We start from the raw sequence: 17,549 nt of genomic DNA, 5'->3' as shown, positions 1-17,549 counted from the left end.
TCTGTTCCATTGCAGATCAGTCAACAGCAGCCACAGCAACAGGGTTTGGCAAAAGGGAGAGACAGAACATCGACCCCGGAAAGCACTAAAGCATCACCGTACTCATCTGATGGAGTCTGGGTAGTAGCATGAAACTGTCTTTGAGTTGACAAGGTGTGATTGAGATATAATTTTCCTACTGAACTGTAGATATCCTATTGTAATGTTGTTTATACTTGCGTTTTATAAGGCTATTTGTGAAACACTTCGCTATTCTGAATATATATAAATATATATACATATTATTTAGATTTTTTTATCTGGAACTGAAGTCCTTTTGTTAAATGAGTTTGAATAATTATCATTGCTTTCTTTTTTTATTTTATTTTTTTTCCCTTCTGCAAAATATACCTATGTAATTGTCTCTCTGCAAGTATGTAACACCTTAACACTTTGATTAACTTGTAGGGTTACTGGAAGCCATTCCCCAAAAGCAAATAGGACAACACGTGCTCATTTCCAGCGCTGAATGATTATATAGGTACAATAAATCATAGAAGTAAAAACAATGTGAATGTTAATTGATTTTATGAGGATTTCTACAGTGCCATCGATGTTCTAGAAATGTCTAATATGTGTAACTGTTCAAAAGTGGTTGTTGAAATACAAAAATTTGAGGAAATGAATTTTGATACCAAAAAACCAAAAAACATGATTGTGATTACTAATAATTTATTTATAACCTGCTGTTTTGATAGTTGCATTTACTGAGTGTAAATCATTGTCTTTAGTAATGCTGTTCTTTCTATGTTGTTAGTGTAATCCCAATATATTGTAGCTATTGACATTGTATGTTTGTATCAGACACAATACACAATGCACATTACTTAAACATCCTTTTTTTTCCATGATAATGGACCTAATCTCATTAAACGACACTTCTACTTGGTTTTACCACGCATTCTGATATTTATGCTCATTTTTACTGCATCCTGTACCATTTTTACTGTAGCCTCAACACACAGTTGCAAACAGAGCTTCAAAATCTTAAGGCAGCAGGTGTGATTAGAGTCCTATTCGTACAACAACTTGCGTATTACAGCTCTGCTCCTCGGAGAAAAAAAAATAACGCGTCCAGGATGTCTTGACGCTTTCAGTCCCAATTGACAACCAGCAATTGATGCCAAGGGGATTCGTCTGCAAAGTCAGAAGACCTCATGACATAGTACAGGATCAACATGTTGGAAATATGTTTTACAACTTTTTTAGATGGTGAAATCAATCTCAAAGTGGTTTTACCTCAGCACCAGTTATTTCCTTAGTATAAAGTATTTCAAGTAGTTAGACGAAGGGCTTCAAATTGTGCGGGAAGGGACTTTGGCTCAGTTTTTTGTGAAATGAGTTTGTAAGTTTGCGGGGAACAAAAATATTTGAATGGTGAGAACTGAGACATCAGCAGAGTTGCACTTTGAAAGGTATGCTGTAATTTCTGGCAGGTGTATTTTTCTGGTTTATAGCGTTCTTTTTTTCCTTTTTGCTATTGGCAAAAAGCACATGTGAGAATTTTTGTATTTGACTGGCTTAATAAATCTATTCTAAATGTCTTATTCACATTTTGTCTTTGTACTGCCGCAGGCTAGAGTATTTACAACTGTTGTGCTGTTGAAGAAAAGTCTGCACATCATGGTGGCTTTCTTAATGATTTATTGAAGCTTAAAAAGAAAGAGAGAAAAAAAAGACAGATTTTGCTGTAATGGCAAACAGTTCCTGGGATGGAGAAGATGCCATGGTGCTGTGGGATTACAGGGCAGCTCGAATGCACTGAAAAGCTTTCCTGCACCCCCAGACTCAGAGGCGGCACCACAGAGTTCCTGTTTTCAAGCCTCCTCTTCATTCTACATGCCATCTTCACGTATCAGAAACTGTCACATCACCGTCCAATCTGCTACCTTACATCTCCTGCGCATGGACTACTGCTAAATCACTTAAAGCGACAAACTTAAGCACCTATCACTCTTAATTCTGCGTGTAGAGTCGAATAAGGTAATTGCGGATGTCCGTTCGGACCGTGGACATGTTGACACGTGGGTGCCATCTCATCACCGCTTTTCCGTCGGGCCCCACCAGAAACTTCTCAAAGTTCCACTTGATGTCGTTGATTCTAAGAGGCTCCCAGAACAGCCTGCCGTAAGGGGCGCCAAAGTCATCCCCGACCGGAGGGCAGGAGCGCTGGAACGGCAGAACGTTGAGAAAATCAATTGTGAACACGAGAGAAAAATTAGAGGTTTTACTGCACAGCAGGAAGTGGGACTTCTTGTGGTGTTCTTTTAACAATGGCTTTCTTTTTGCCACTTCTCCCTAAAGGCCAGATTTGCATTTCAGATGGAATCAGCAGTCCTCAGTGTCCCAAGCTTGGGTTTTTGTTTTATAAGCCAATGCTGCTTTGATTAAAGCGCTCTACACTTGTATCCCTGACCTGCTGTGTGGTGTGTTTCTTGGTCTTTAAGTTGTTCCTTCAATAATGTTCTTTTACCAAACCTCTGAAGCCTTCATATATTTATTTATACCAAGATTGAATTTCACATTGCCTATTTTATCTACCTAAATACCTTTATATGGACGACTTCCAAAGACAGCTGAGTTGTACTGGGATTTATTTAGGGCTTTTATGGTAAAGGAGTTTAATACAAATCATCTTTAGTTGCGAAACAATAAAATAAAGTTCTGTACAGTGAAGTATGTGGTAATTTAGCCATTGGAGTAAGCAAGAATAGCTAGCTGTACAACAATATCTCTGAATGTTAAGTAGTGAGCTATTCAAGGAGCATATAGATTGGAATGCAGGATTCACAACTCCAAGGTTCTTTTTCCTTTCATTTTAAAACCTGGAACTTACCTTGAGGAATGTGAAAACCCGCTGCTCGCTCTTGCCATTCACATCACCCTTCTCCATCAGCAGGAAGTTTGGAACGAATCCGTTGCCTGGTCTGACGTATCTGGCATCCAAAAAGAAAGCGTCTTATCAGTGGTCGCGGCTCGTAGCACTTTGCAGTTTGACAGCTGCCCCAAAAAAGTCCCTCAGGAGCTTCAGGATGTTATTCCAAAAACCAGTAATGATTTGTGGAACTGCAGACATGGTTTCAACATGTGCAAATAAAAGGGTCAAAAATAAGAAAGTTATCAAATTACCAATAGGCAACTCTCTTGATTACGTAAAGTTTGATTGTTAGAAGTTTTGTCAAACTGTGAGAATTTCTCTGCAGATCCAGCTAGTGTTATGATCACTTACGTAAATGTCTCCACTGAACTATAATTTAAGGGATTCTCACATTTTTACACTATTATTTTCCTGGATTAAACGTTCCTTCTAAGTAAGTAGCAGTTTGAGGAAACAAAACTTCCACCTGATGGCATTTACTTCAAACTTCTCTATCAGCTTTACACAATGTTCCTCTTTGTGACTGCCTCAAGTTTGACCTGCACAAAAAAAAAAAAAAAAAGTGGAAGAGTTTTCTTACTTTAAGCCTTGAAGGATTTCGCTTTTGGTCCCCGGCTCCTGTTTGCCAAACTGGTTGCAGGGAAAGCCCAGAATAGTGAGACCGAGGGGTTTCAGCTCCTCGTGCAGTGCATTCAGTTCTGAAAGGAAACGCCAGGAACAACAACAAAAAAACAAAAAATGATTTCAGACGGCGAATGGAGTAATGCTCCAATAACAAAGACGACAGTGTGCAGCTGCTTACCTACATACTGGAAAGTCAATCCTCAGTATGTAGCGACATTGACAAAAAGGACACTCTTGCCGGCGAAGTCGCCAAAGTTCACGGTGCGACTTCCATTCAGAGTCCTTGCGTTGTATTGGTAGATGGTGCCAGCAGTGGACGAGTCACACCACTGTGGGTACAGACACGAGGTTAAAAAGTGTTCTGGCCAGAACATCAAGTACTTCTAACAAAGGTACATCTGCGTCACCCGCTGCTGCTAGTATTGATTTGTTTTTGTTGTTACGTGTTACGCAAATGAAAAAAATAGCAATATTAAATTCAGATCACTGTGACGGTCTGTACCCACCTTCGTCTACGCAAAAGTTAGAGGTAAGAAGTTTATTCCAGATTCAAAGTGGAAACGTAAACTAATTTAAACACAAGTCTGGGGCCACTGACCTCAGTGATTCCACAATCATCTACCAAGCATAAAAATCACTCATTTACTGTTAGGTTGTGAATAATATTTTTTACTTTTATTATGTATATATGTTATGTATATCATTGTCTTTAAAGTCTTTAGCATTCTTTCTGTGTGTCTCTGAAACTTGTGCTGTGTGAGGAATGTGTTGCAAGAGCCACAAAACAAGAAGTCAGATTCCTTGGAGCCAAACTGCAGGCGGACTGAGAGGCCTCATGACACTGTACAGGATCAACCTGTTGGAAATACGTTGGAAGAAACAGATAAAGGCCAAAGGTTGTGACCCACAGAAGCAGGACCAGAGCTTAAGGCCTTACGAGAAGACGGGCGGGTTTCATTGTACTCTGAAGATTCATGACCAAAAACTCAGCTTGTTTGCAAGCTGAGTTTTTGTTTGTCCCCCTCTTCCTCTTAGCAGTTTGCAAACTCTGTGACTAGAAAACACCCAAGTTTGTAATAAAAGAGGTGTAGCGGAGGATGAGAGCTTCAGAGCGAGGTGGAGACTGTAACTCACGTTCCTCTCTTCATCGCTCTCCTCATGAGAAATGGATAATCACTTGTCTCTCTCTTCTTTTTATTTGTGTCAAAGTGTTTTTTTTAGGTTGCTTGAACCTGACGCTTACCCTAACCGGGTTTGTTTTAAAAGGATCAAAAATGAATCACAACGTCTTGCAACAGTATTCATAACCCCCTTTTATTTATGCCTCTTCTTTAAAAACTTCCTCAGGATCAGTCAGGTTGGACTGGGAGCATTTATGAACAATATTTCCAAGCTAATTAAACTTTGACTGGGTCCTTTGAGCACAAGAATATGCCTCGATCCAAACCGTTCCATTGTAGCTCTGGCTGTTTGGTTTGGAAACAGCCAGAGCTGGAAGGTGAACCTTTGGCCAGTCTTTTGCAGTCTCTTTACTGGTTTTCTTCCAGTATTGCTCTGTATTTAGCCCCATCCATTTTTTCCCATCAACTATAACCTACTTCCCTGTCCCTGTTGGGAAAGAGAAATCCTTCCTCTAGTGTGATGCTGTCACCATGTGTCACTGTGTTAATACTGATGCTCAGGGAGCTTCCTTCCACACGCTAAATTATCGCTGGTTGCGCTGGATTTCCTTGAAGGTTAATACGCGCCACACTTTTGAATTTTATTTTTCAAACCATTAAGCATGTAAAGCATTCATGACTTAATACGTTGATTAGCTTGGGGTGTGTTACCTTAACAACACAGGAGATCTAAAGGCCCGAATTATTACATGAATTGTGACGTTTATTGATCTAATAAGCTCTGCTTTAACAAGACCACCAGCAAGAAGAGCAAAAACCTTCATCTTGATGGATCTCTTGACATTGTAATGTCTTAAGTTTCATCAGAACAGATGGTTCCTTTCTGGTTTGACTTACCATTGATTACATACTGACTAATTCCTTATTTTTATGTTCACCTGGCTGCCAGGCAAATCTCCCTGTGGTGATAACCATAAAATAAAAAGTGAAGTGAAATGTGTTTCCCCTTTCACATGTCTATTGTTTTGTGGACTGGAGTTTCCCCCACTGCCAGCTGTCCCAGCGCAAAATAAGTCCAGAGTCAACAGGAACTTTGCTCCATTACAAAAAAGAGGCACAGCCTTTAACCAAAACATCTTAAATAATCCACTTGAAAACAATCTTTTTAAGGTCTTGCAGCTCACTGTTGGTAATATCTTTCTTCAAAGCTAATTCATATGAGAGAGAGAGAGAGAGAGAGAGAGAGAGAAGATGAAAAATAGGGATTTTTGTGGTCAAAATGTTTTATGTTCTTTTGATGATTAGGAAAACACAATTAGCCAAAATGTACTAATATAGTTTAACAATCGCTAACACGATATACTGATACAATAAATTGGTATTTTGATAGGTGCTGGCATTTATGCCATCAATTATAGGCGATGCCATAAATGGCATCAAATATCTGATAAGACGCCTGAAAGATCCTGCTTTTATTCTTTGATAAAGAATAAATGCTCAAAAAGCAAACAGGTGTAGTCAGACCATAGCAAAAAAATAAAAAATAAAAATAACGAAAAGAAAAATGTCGTCAGATTTCAGGCTATTGAATTTGTCTGCACACACATTTCCCATCAACAGGTACCTGCACGAAGTCGGTTCCGCAGGCGGCGAAGGGTCGCAGCAGAGCGAGCAGCAGGAGCAGCAGCGGCGGTGAGAAGGGCCTCATGACGCCGTCTATCCACGACACTGTGACCGCTCTCTGTGGATGTCTCCCAGCTTCTCCCTCCGGGGAAATAAACATATGTGGCAGGGGGCGGAGGGCTGACATGACGCCATCTGCTGACGGACACGGATATAGTTGCCAAACATGAATGGATGAATGAATGGATGAATGAAGTTTTGGTTGAGATGATTTGGATAAAATAAAAATAATAATAATAAACGATTAATAGTAGTTATTTAAAAAACAGTGAAATGTAACTGTCAGTTTCTATGAGAGTTTGACCCAGTTTCTCTGAATGCAACATGCTGAGGTTTTTTTCCCCCTAAACACAGCGGGTTTTTTGTTTCCTTATTCAAGGATCATTTCTCTTGTCTGGGATCAGCGGTTGCCATAGTGAGTTGCCACTCGACCATGTGCCCCGTGGGAAGTTGACAAGCCTCTTTGCATGCCTGTCAGAGCACCTCAGTGGCTTTATCTGACAACGCAGTAGTGGGAGAGATGTCTCAACAACTGTCACTTTAAAATGACAATGGAGAAGAACAGAGATGCCCCAGGCCAACAAACTGTCTTAATGCTTTGTAGGGATAATGCTAAGTAAGATCCTGTTGCTAAAAATAGATGAGGGGCTGCGTAAACATATAATTAATCATAAAAATTTAAATGTGTTACTTTTGAAAAATGTTATTTTAATACCAATTTTCAAAAACCTTTAAACAGCAACTTATATTACTGTACTCCATGAACTAGAGTACCCAGAAAACCCACACATGTCCAAATTGTGCCCCTGTGCAGCCCTGTTTTCATTTTACAGTAATGTAGTTGTGAACTTTGTGCTGTTCTATGACATGATAACCTTGTGAAATACATTTAAGTGGTTGGTCATAATTTTACAGCATTTTAAAAGGTCAAGTTTTGCAAGGCACTGTAACTTAAGGCCCAAACCAGAAGGTGGAGTTGCATACAAGGAAACTGATGTGTACTGTTTTTGGAAAACATCAGATGGACTTTATGCTGAATGGAACTAGATATTATACTTTAATGATGCTTATTAGCAGACTGAAGGTAATATCAATAAATTCAAATGAATAAAATTAAGATTTAGTGGAAAACATATGCTCGAAGCCGATCTTACAGTAAAAGAAGTGATTATTAAATATTTGTATTTTTGGTTTACCTGGCCTTCAGTGTGTTTATCCTCCTTAACAAACTGTCGGTGTAGTTTTAATGTCCACCACTGGAGGGCAATGCTGAGCCGTTAGCCCTAACAGTGACAAATAGAACGCAGTGGAACGGTCGGTGAGCCCAGCGACGCCGGTGAAAGATGGCGTCTCTTCTGCACCCAGATAGAGTGCTCTATCTGGTCCGTGGACAGAAAAGGATTAGAGCCCCCTTATCTCAACTTTATTTTTGTCGCTACTGTAGCGAGTTAAGGTCGCTAGAATGTGTGTCTCATGAGGTACGTTTTTTTTTTTTCCTTCGATAGCGGGTAACTGCTTTGTTGTTAGTCGACCTGCTTGTCGCTGTGACAGAGAGGGGCGGGACTTGTTGACTCATCGCGCAGATTGTATGGCTAAGCGCCTTGTCGTTCAACTGCTTTTCCTGCTTTTCCGTAATTTTATTGGCTGGACGGATTCACTTCCGTTAGAGTTAGCGTCATGTAGCGTAAATAGGCTATGTAGTTTAAGCTATACTTTAATCTTGATGTAAGACAATTTATATAATTGAAAAATATATATTGTCTGTATCATAAGGAAACTAACCCATTTATAGTAAACGTTGGGCTGGCTTTGTTATCAGTTACGCCATCTTATTTAGGAAACGTAGCTTCGTAGGCCAATAGTTGGTAACACCACACCCAGAGATGCTACACTGCTTCACTCTTCCAACGCATCTTGGGGGTTTCTATGCAACTATCTCATAACGTTTAATTTAAAAAACCCTGTCATTCCTAATAGCTAAATAAAAAATGAATAAGGACGCATGGATACAAGGCCAGCCACATGTTTTGTTGCCTCTTAGATATGTGATAATCCTAAAAATACATGACTTTTTTTTATTGGATTTAAATGATCTCATACTGAACATTTTAGAAATATTCAACCTTAACTATAGTTGATTTACTTTGTGGGGAAATAAATCCTAAGTTAGGAAGTAATTGTAACTACGTATTTATTATTTAAACTTTTGTAAAAGGATCAATTTCTAATAACTTCCGATTAATATTCCTTGGCCAGTCATTTACCAGGGCTGTAAATATTACCTGAGACTGCCTCTTTTTAATTGTTGCCTCCAAGTTGGACATAGACCAGTGTATATCTTGCGAACACACAGTGAGAAGGATTTTAAAGGCATAGAAAACATATCTAAAGATGGTTTTTAAAGAACTGCTTCAATCCTGTCGAGGAGGTTTAAATATTTTCTCTTTATCCAACCGTGAAGTTTGAAATTTTATTTCAGATTAGATGGGTATCTCTCAAAATATAATAAAACAAATGCCATTAAAACATAAATATGTCCAACGTGTTAAACTGGACTGGGGCTTAGTTGATCCCAAGATCAAGTGGTAACAAACTCCAAGTGGGTTTGGTATGAAGCTAAGGATGAACATGTGGGAAAGCACCTCATGATCACTGTTAGATGGTAGAAATTTTGGTCAGGTTGTAAGAAATGTTCAAATAAATGAATATGCATGAATTTAAACAGTAAAGATGTTTATTTAAAGGTTGGAAGTTTTCTTAATGGTCCATAAATATGGCATGTACTGTACACACAGTTCAAACAAATTACAACAATTGAGAATGATATTCTTGCTGAAGCTATTCACAGATAAACTGACCCCCCTGTTCTTTCTCTGACTCCGTTAATTAGGTGGACTCCCATTACTGTCCTAGTTGTCTGGAGAACATGCCGTCTGCTGAAGCTAAGCTGAAAAAGAACAGGTTACTGATCATCCAATACCTGTTCTACTACTACCAGTAATTACTCTCTGGAAATGTATTTTGTTTCAATCATTGATCCACTTTTATCCCTTTGCTCTGATATAGATGTGCAAATTGCTTTGACTGCCCATGTTGCATGCACACTCTGTCAACTCGGGCCACTAACATTCCAGCTCCTCTGCCTGACGATCCTACCAAGACAACGATGAAGAAAGCCTACTACCTGGCCTGCGGTTTCTGTCGCTGGACCTCCAGAGATGTAGGAATGGCTGACAAATCAGTTGGTAGGCATTTTGTCCAATTAATGGGGTCACCATTTTGTTAGCTTTGGGGACACTAAACCTAACCCAGCTGTAAATTTGGGTTATGACCACTTAAGTCTGATGTTTTGGAGCATTTTGTCTGTTGCAGCCAGTGGTGGATGGCAGGAGCCAGAAAACCCCCACGGTCAGCGGGTAAGTTGTACCCTGTGGTCACTTGAGTACTCTTGAGTTACTCACATGTTCCTTGGTCACACACTGCATTCTTTTGAATACTTCTCTGAGAAAGTTGCATCCACACATTCATAGCCTGAGGCAAACGCAAACTCTGTTGCTGGGTTCTTAGGGTTCAGATTCAGCACAAATAACAAATTATGACTTTTCTATTTATTTACAGTGAAGTTTCAGTCAGAGTGGGCAGTCACATGTTTTGTTCAGCTGCTGTTACCCATAAGCTGTTAAAATCATGTTAAAAGTTGTCAACTAATTATTTATTTTTTCCAGTAAAGGAGTTTAGCAAATGATCAAAATCATTATTTGTCAAGTGGAATTTTTTGGAAAAGTATCTTTCCATCCAAGTTAGTTGTTTAAATATAGAAAGAAGCTGGGCTTGCAATACAGCAGATTTAAAATAGATGGTTCTCAAGCTGGAATCGTTATTACAGGGTTTCCGTATATCCTTAAAAAGTTTTACATTAATGTGTCTAAAATGAAGTCCTTAAAATGTCTTAAATTGTAGCTTTTTTTGGCATCTATCGTTGGTAAGTGTAAATGTGTCACCTGTTGGCTGGCTGGCCGTTTGTCTTCGCCACTGGCTCAGTCGATGCATTTTGTATAAAAAAAAAAACAAAACCCTGGCACTAATACAAAACAAAATGTGCAACCTTCTTCTTCTGTACATCTAAAGTCCCAAATTAATCTTCTTTTATAGATCTCTGTTGTGACACATGTTTAATGATCATAAAAAGTCTTAAATCTGCGTTGGTGAAAGCTGCAGAAACCCTGTGTTATGATCTTGAAAGCTTGTGTTTTGTTCAAAAATTCACAAGGAATATGGTGACCTGTCTGTGGGTGACTTTTTGTTTGCCACAGATCTCCAAGCTGATTGAGTATTACCAGCAGCTCGCCCACCGAGAGAAGCAGGAGAGAGACAGGAAGAAGCTGGCAAGGAGACGACAGTGCATGCCCCTGGCATTCTCGGTACTCTGCTCCCCCTGAGAGAGCCGCTTTCACGCAACTCTCTCCAAAAATGTCACATCTTTTTCTTTAACCTTTTAAAATGTCAAGCGGCAGTGGTGTCATTTGTTTTGTACTTACCGAGATCAACAGCCATCTGCAAAGTTAAAGATCTGATCCACCGCGGCTCGGTCTCGGGTTTAGGCAGAGCGGATGTCGCTGAGTGCCAGCGTACTTTTTATTTAAAGAAAAAAAAAAAAATGGAAGAATAGTTGTGGTTGACCAGTGACTTTGTTTCTGTCTCTGATTGAAATACTGACGCTGTGTCCATCCATTTCTGCTGCTTTTCGTGACCGAGTATCAAAACAGCCTCTGGCTTGTCTGTGGTGATCAAATGGAAAATGCTTATGTAGATATCATGTTTGTGTACTCCTGCTTTCTGCTTTTAAAGCTAGCTACATTAGCACCCATTAACTCAAACCTGTGCTTCCTGTCGTATGTCGTAACCTCTCAAGATGTCCTGCGGTTCCACTTTGCCATCTCAAATGATCGTTTCTGTTGCGTTCGCATGTCACCAAATGCCATTAATGTTTTTGCTTGATTGCATCGGTTTCACCTTCTCTCCTTTTTTTTTGTTTGTTTTTCCTTTGCTTATGCACTCTGATATTTTGGTTTTTACCCCCCCAAGCAACACACTATTCATGTGGTGGTGAGTTATACTTTCACAATTTGGGTAGTCTTGTCTATTACAGTTGCACTTTTATCTCTTTACTTGTTAACACTGTCACTGAGGGACCTCAGATCACATGAATGTCTCCTTGGGTAAATTGAGCTTAGATTCACACAAGGGGAGCTTTATGTTTGCATCTTAACATCTGTTTATTTGGAAGGGGGGGGGGACAAAAAAAACATTTCAGCCTAATTAAGTCAAGAAATCCCCCCTCGTCTTTTTCCAGCTGCTCCTTCGTTCTGTGTTCCTTGTCTTTCACAACAAGATATACAAACTCTCTGGCTTATTTATTGTATTTAATGTTAAAAAAATACTCCTTTCTGTTTTTGTTAAGAGCTGACATGGATTTATCTCTTAGACAGAAGATTTGTCTTGTAGAAAAATAGCCGTAGATTAATTTCATCAATCATTGTGACTCCCCCGGAGTTGTCTTTTGGCAGTCTGCCTGATCGTGTTTTTTTTTTTTTTTTCTGTCCGAATTCACCCAGGAAAAATACGGCCTTGGAACCAGACTGCATAGGCAGAGACCTGGAGCTCCAATAGCCTCTCTGACTGGGCTTAGGTGAGTTATCTCTTATCAAATAGGATGAAATCTGCTACTTTTGCATCCTATAGTTAAACCTTTTCATAATTGTATGACCTCAGGGGGATCATTACGATTCTGCTCAGTAACTACACTCATATGTCCCCCCACGTCATGACGACTGAGACAAATGTTTTACCTTTCAGCAACGTTGGTTTTAGGGCTGAAACAATTAATCGTGATGAACCAATTATTCAAATGATTGTCAATTAATTTAGCAATTGATTAATCGTAAATGAAGTATACAGAATTATAAAAAGAGGTTTGCCTGGTTCAAATTCACTAATGGAATGCTCTTATTGCATTTAGGTTGTAAAATGTTTATCGTCTTATTTAAAAAAGGAATTGAATCATTTGTGTATTTGCATTTTTTATATGAAAACATGCAGAATATGCCAACATTTTTTTTATCCGATTACTCTATTAATTGTTAGAATAATCGACTTTAGTTACAGTAGTTGGTTTGATTATTTTATCAGCCCTTTCAACATAATCAACAGTCAACAGCCAACACATAATTAGGAGCAGAAGTGGCTACATCATTACTAACCTGAGCCTTCTACTAACCCTTCACCGCTTTGAACTGAAAAGATGAGTTTAGTGTTGTCAAATGGTACAAAGTGAAAAAAACAAATAAAAAACAACAGGAGCTACAGCTGTTACCCTTAATATAAGTCTTGTCAATATGTTCTGTTATTCGCACTCGACAACTTTTAAGTGTATTTAATTCTCTAAATGTGGCCTGCATAAGCAACATGGTACAGAGCCCAGTCAGATATTGGCAATATCCCAAAGACAAAGTATTAGCTTGGTGCCTATTTTGTCAATTCATTGCATCAGCTTCAGTTCTTCATAAAGGTTGGGATCAACTCTAGTGGACCGTGTGCAGAAAACTAAAGTTCTTAGCACCAACTTCGCTCATCCATTGTATTACTTTGTTCAAAGTTGCGCAATGTTGTTGGAACAGGAAGTGGCCAACCTCAAACAGTGTCCAAACAGTGTGGGTATGTTGAGGCATTGATTTCACTGGAATCTAAGGGGCCAGAAAACGGCCCATAATCCCTTCTGCACCAGACCTTTCCTTTCTGTCACCACGGCTATCAAACTGCAGGGCGTTGAGTGCCATATTCCTGGCAACTGCTAAAGCCAGACTCATTCATTGGAATACCAGATGGAGAGGCGCGATCTGTCTCTTCACAGAGCACATCTCTATTGCTCCGGTGTCCAGTAGCTGTGGGACTGACATCACTGCGTTCAATGGTTTGTGTCGTACTTGGCGGCGTACAGCCCATAATCCGGCTGGATCGGGTCGCACGATGTGAAAGGACAAAGTGTTCTGTAATGAGGGGTTTATGGTTGTGTGTTTAATTCAGAGCTTTGATCTGAAAGGGGATGAAGCAGGTGTGTCCAAAATGCAGCTCAGGGTGTAGTTTTGGCACTTGGAATGATTTTGTGCTGCCTCCCTGCATAATTGTATAATGACACAAGTTTCAAAAAAAGAGCGAGCAAAGTCCAGTTGTCGTAGCTAAACCACAAGACCAAAGTTTTCTACTTTGGATTATTTGCCATCAAAATCCATCAAAACTAGGAAACTGTGTGTATTTTTAAGTATACAAAGTAGGACCCATTGTCCCTGCTGCCACCCTTCTGCCTTAAATGAATTAATGATTATTAGGCTTCTGCAGGACTTGTTGACATACTGAGGAGGCAATGCAAGCATTTAAATCGTCTCTGTTTGAGCAGAGATGCATCCAAAACCTGAAGGACCAAGACTGAAAACCACTGACCAATAACCTTTTGATCTTTTCATTTGTTTAACCAGCATTGAGCAGCAACAAGTGGGAGAGGGGCAATGGTGGATTTATTAAATGTTTGCCCCTTGAAGCCACTCCAGTGGTTCCTCTTACATCGCAGCAACTCAGGACTATTAATTGAAACTGTGATAAAAATATTTTAGTTGTTTTAAAACGTAACGTTTGAAAAGTTTGACTCCTATCTTGCTTAAAGGCTTGTCAGTCTAAAACGTTTGTGTCCCTACGGTCAAAAACCGGTTTGTTTCTTATCGGTGTTTGAAACAGTTTTTGTACTTTTATGTCTCGTGTCTTGATATACAGCAAGTGCTCCCTTGAAGAGAATCAACACCTGTTTGTGTTTCTTAATCAGCCTTAAAGAAGGTGAGGACCAGAAGGAAGTCACAATCGAACCCGCTCAGGCCCTTGATGAAGTGGAGCCCCTGCCTGAGGACTGCTACAGCAGACCCGTCAGTTTACCCGAAGGTAGGATTTTTGTCCAGAAGCGTCTCTTGATTACCTCGCGACGGTTCCTGAGGAGAAACTGCGTCTGTCGGTGTGTGTGTGTGTGTGTGTGTGCGTGTGCAGTGACCACGCTGCGCCAGCGGCTGCTGCAGCCGGACTTCCAGCCTGCAGGAGCTTCTCAGCTCCACCCCAGACACAAACACCTCCTGATGAAGCGCTCGCTGCGCTGCAGGGTCGGTACAGCTCTGCTGTTTTTACGCCTCTCTTATGGCCTTATTTATTTTTCTTTAGGAGCGGAGGGATGGCTGATCTAATTTGTAAAACGTTGTTTTTCTTAATTACTTTCCTCAGAAATGCGAGCACAACCTGAGCAAGCCAGAGTTTAATCCAACTTCAATCAAGTTCAAAATTCAGCTGGTGGCTGTGTGAGTAGTTGTCAGTGTGTGTGCGTGTGCTTGTGTGCGTGTGTGTGTGTGTGTGCAGTAAATCAGCCTCAGGCCCGATTAGGCTAATCTGGGTGAAAATTGATTGTGCAGCTGTAAATACATGTTCCAGCGCATGGGTTTAAAGAAATATTGTTCTGTAAATTAAACAAATTTCAGCTCTAAATACTTGATTAAAGTCGGGCAGAAATGATTTGGTTTCAGTTGAGAAAATTGAATTAATAATTAATAATTTAACAGCTCAGCGACCTGCGAATTGTTAACAGAGTTTGGATGTTTGGCTGTCGGTGAAGTTGTTGCTCTGCTTTCCTCTGTCAGGAGCTACATCCCTGAAGTAAGAATAATGTCCATTCCAAATCTCCGATACATGAAGGTCAGTTTCTGCCCCTGGTTTTGTCCATCTGCGTCACATTCTTAAAAAAATAAAAATAAAATAAACATTAGTTTCTCAGCTAATGCTGTCAGGGTCTAGAAACTGTAAACCAGCCTGGATCATCTCCATCATTACATGTGAAATAATGAGAAGTTTCACCTGTTTTTTTTTTTTTTAGTTGTGTTGCGTGTTAATGACCGATGTTGATAGAATTGTAATCTTGTTATTCTTTTGTTTCTCATTTAACATAAGAGATGCAGGGAAACTGAAACACAGCCTTATTCAAAACCTGCACACTTGATAATGTTATGTTACACAACAAATAAGTTTATAATCGGTATAAGATGCGAAGCATGTTGTCGTCTTCAGCACAAATTCACTGGTCAAGAACATGTTTGTCTGGAATAAAATGTGGAAAATGCCCTTTAGTAAACTGCTTGAAATCAACTGTGATGATGAGACGCATTGTATTGGAGACGGTCAGCGACATTCACTCTTCTTTTGTCTTTGCTGTCGCCATAGGAGAGTCAGGTGCTGCTAACCCTGACCAACCCTGTGGAGAACATTACTCATGTCACACTGGCTGTTTGTGAAGACGATGATCCTGATGATGTTAACAGCACTTCCAAGGTACGTTTCGATTCTGCTGTCGCCAAGTTGTTTTAATGGGTCTGAAACTGCTAGATGTACCGTAGTTACGTAAAATGTTCTTTATTGCTGTGTTGAATTATGTTCAGCAAGAATTTAAACAGTTCATATAATTATTAAAAGGACAAATACCCGGCTTTTTAAAATGTCCTTTATTGTTAGAATCTCAGATTTATTTATTTATTTTTTGTCATTTAACATTATGAAGTGTACATTTAAAGAACACCTCCTTTTTTTTTATTTCACTAGGAACATTTATGGAAAGTTTTATTATTACATTAGAAAGTTGTTTCCTGTGCAGGTTCTTGTTCCCAGTAAGGAACTGGTCTTGGCAGGGAAGGATGCTGCAGCTGAGTACGACGAACTGGCAGAGCCTCAGGACTTTCAGGATGATCCAGAGTGAGTAAACGACACTGATCTCATACACACACACGCACACACACACTTACTAAATCAATGCAGAACTCTCTAACTTATCTCTGTCCTCTTTTCTCCAGCATCGTCGCCTTCAGGAAGTCCAACAAGATTGGTTTCTTCATCAAAGTGGTCCCTCTGAAAGAAGAGGACACGGATGTCACCGTTTCATTTAGGATGCGCCACGACTTCCGTAACCTCGCAGCTCCCATCCGGCCGAGCGAGGAGGGGGGCGACGCTGCTCACGAGGCCGTTTGGCTCACTCATCATGTAGAGCTGAGGCTGGGGCCGCTCGCTCCCTGAGTGCAAATAAAATCCTTCAGCGTTCGCCAACTAGTCTCTTGAAACTCGCGTTCGTTTAGTGGAAGCTGACGGAAGTTGCTTTTGTTTTAATCTTACCCGACGTCACCAGTAGTCGCACAATAACCTCCGTCTGCGTCTTCGCTCGGGCGTTAAATTATAGGAAACTGTTGTTGACTGCTGCATCGGTTCCATCTCTTTTTAAATGATTGTTGTGCTGCTCCATGGCAGGTTACATTTCACTACATCGTCCTTTCTCTGCCGAAACACTATACAGTCTATTAGTACAAAGCAGCTTCTGCGTGGGAGGTTAGGATGTATTGATGTTGTGCTTACAGTGTTTTCTTTATTTCCTCTGTCTGTCCGGTTATAATTCACCGTAGCGGCGAGGTGGTGCGAACTATTCGGACCGAAACCAGCGAGCAGAATCACGAGAGACGAGAACAATCCGAAAGAGTCGCCGCCTCTGCTCCGTTTGTTTATGCGTCTTTTGTCAGCATCATTTTCCGCAGACCGTAGTTTTCCATTTGCTTGCATGCTTTATCTATATGAAATACAGCAAACGTTGGCGTCTTCACGCTCCGCACTCTCTCAACATGCCTGCCTATATCTTTGCTGTTGTACAGGAATCTATTTAAATCACTTCTCACAGAATAACCACTTTACATTTAAGGTTTACTGACTAAAACGTCTCGGCGCATTTAGCAGCTCATTGAACGCGCACACGGGCTATTAATCTGAGATCGCCTCCAAGTTTACTCGCCCAGATTTATCCGCCATTTTACAGGACTGATTAAAGGTAACCTCGACTCTGTTGCCCACCGTCAAATGTAACTGCCTCCATTAAACTACGGGAAGGTCGGGGAAAATAGTTTTAGGTACAAAAAGCTCATCATGTATTTGTGCTAGAAAACTTTTCCTCCTCTTGGTTGGCAAGAGTTACTGACAAGCCTGTAAGTGGATGTTGTGCAAAACTGTCCCATGTGATATCCTTGGGGGGGATTAGAGCTGTACTTCAATTAATCTGCACTACTGGCTAATAAATTAATAATATGCTGTAA

The 17,549-nt window shown here is 40.2% G+C and overlaps 3 protein-coding genes across 9 annotated transcripts in view; 2 read left to right on the top strand and 1 right to left on the bottom strand.

Annotated features, from left to right (window-relative positions):
* tnip1 (TNFAIP3 interacting protein 1) overlaps positions 1–2,454 on the top strand; it is a 19,016-nt gene extending 16,562 nt beyond the window's left edge. For 3 of the 5 annotated variants that reach the window (XM_081611796.1, XM_081611798.1, XM_081611795.1), the window contains exon 18: positions 16–1,586. In XM_081611796.1, coding sequence (XP_081467922.1) covers positions 16–89 — 74 coding nt within the window. In that variant the 3' untranslated portion in view covers positions 90–1,586. Of the gene's footprint in view, positions 1–15; positions 1,587–1,614 lie in introns of those variants that run through there. The other 2 variants (XR_014089369.1, XR_014089368.1) reach the window with 2 other exon arrangements.
* On the bottom strand, positions 1,667–10,914 carry gpx3 (glutathione peroxidase 3). 2 transcript variants are annotated; one of them, XM_081611804.1, is made up of 6 exons: positions 10,884–10,914; positions 6,287–6,480; positions 3,720–3,870; positions 3,498–3,615; positions 2,876–2,975; positions 1,667–2,208 (listed from the first exon to the last, which is right to left on the bottom strand). In XM_081611804.1, the coding sequence occupies exons 1-6, from the start codon at positions 10,897–10,899 to the stop codon at positions 1,996–1,998; spliced, it is 792 nt and encodes a 263-aa protein (XP_081467930.1). In that variant the 5' UTR covers positions 10,900–10,914; the 3' UTR covers positions 1,667–1,995. The 2 variants fall into 2 exon arrangements, with proteins under 2 accessions (XP_081467930.1, XP_008418189.2); XM_008419967.3 differs by lacking the exon at positions 10,884–10,914 and adding an exon at positions 7,542–7,636.
* On the top strand, positions 7,636–17,549 carry dctn4 (dynactin 4). Of its 2 annotated transcripts, XM_008419965.3 has the most exons (14): positions 7,636–7,823; positions 9,236–9,306; positions 9,412–9,590; positions 9,718–9,761; positions 10,659–10,766; positions 11,431–11,451; positions 11,961–12,034; positions 14,219–14,331; positions 14,434–14,543; positions 14,662–14,735; positions 15,072–15,126; positions 15,649–15,756; positions 16,076–16,173; positions 16,272–17,549. In XM_008419965.3, exons 1-14 carry the CDS (start codon positions 7,689–7,691, stop codon positions 16,489–16,491), a joined length of 1,410 nt encoding a protein of 469 aa, XP_008418187.1. In that variant the 5' UTR covers positions 7,636–7,688; the 3' UTR covers positions 16,492–17,549. The 2 variants fall into 2 exon arrangements, with proteins under 2 accessions (XP_008418187.1, XP_008418188.1); XM_008419966.3 differs by lacking the exon at positions 11,431–11,451 and having other exon boundaries at positions 7,637–7,823.

The sequence above is a fragment of the Poecilia reticulata genome, chromosome 10 (assembly GCF_904066995.2).
Source record: "Poecilia reticulata chromosome 10, P_reticulata-male-v2, whole genome shotgun sequence".
NCBI classification, from domain to species: domain Eukaryota; kingdom Metazoa; phylum Chordata; class Actinopteri; order Cyprinodontiformes; family Poeciliidae; genus Poecilia; species Poecilia reticulata.
This window is presented reverse-complemented; position numbering and strand designations above follow the sequence as displayed.

What these genes read in the sequence shown, in the direction of transcription:
- dctn4 (XM_008419965.3), top strand. Translation starts at nt 7,689, where the DNA reads ATGGCGTCTCTTCTGCACCCAGATAGAGTGCTCTATCTGGTCCGTGGA. An exon ending in TAGAATGTGTGTCTCATGAG is followed by an intron (nt 7,824 to 9,235) that starts GTACGTTTTTTT and finishes TCCGTTAATTAG; the next exon opens with GTGGACTCCCATTACTGTCC. An exon ending in GCATGCCCCTGGCATTCTCG is followed by an intron (nt 10,767 to 11,430) that starts GTACTCTGCTCC and finishes TACCCCCCCAAG; the next exon opens with CAACACACTATTCATGTGGT.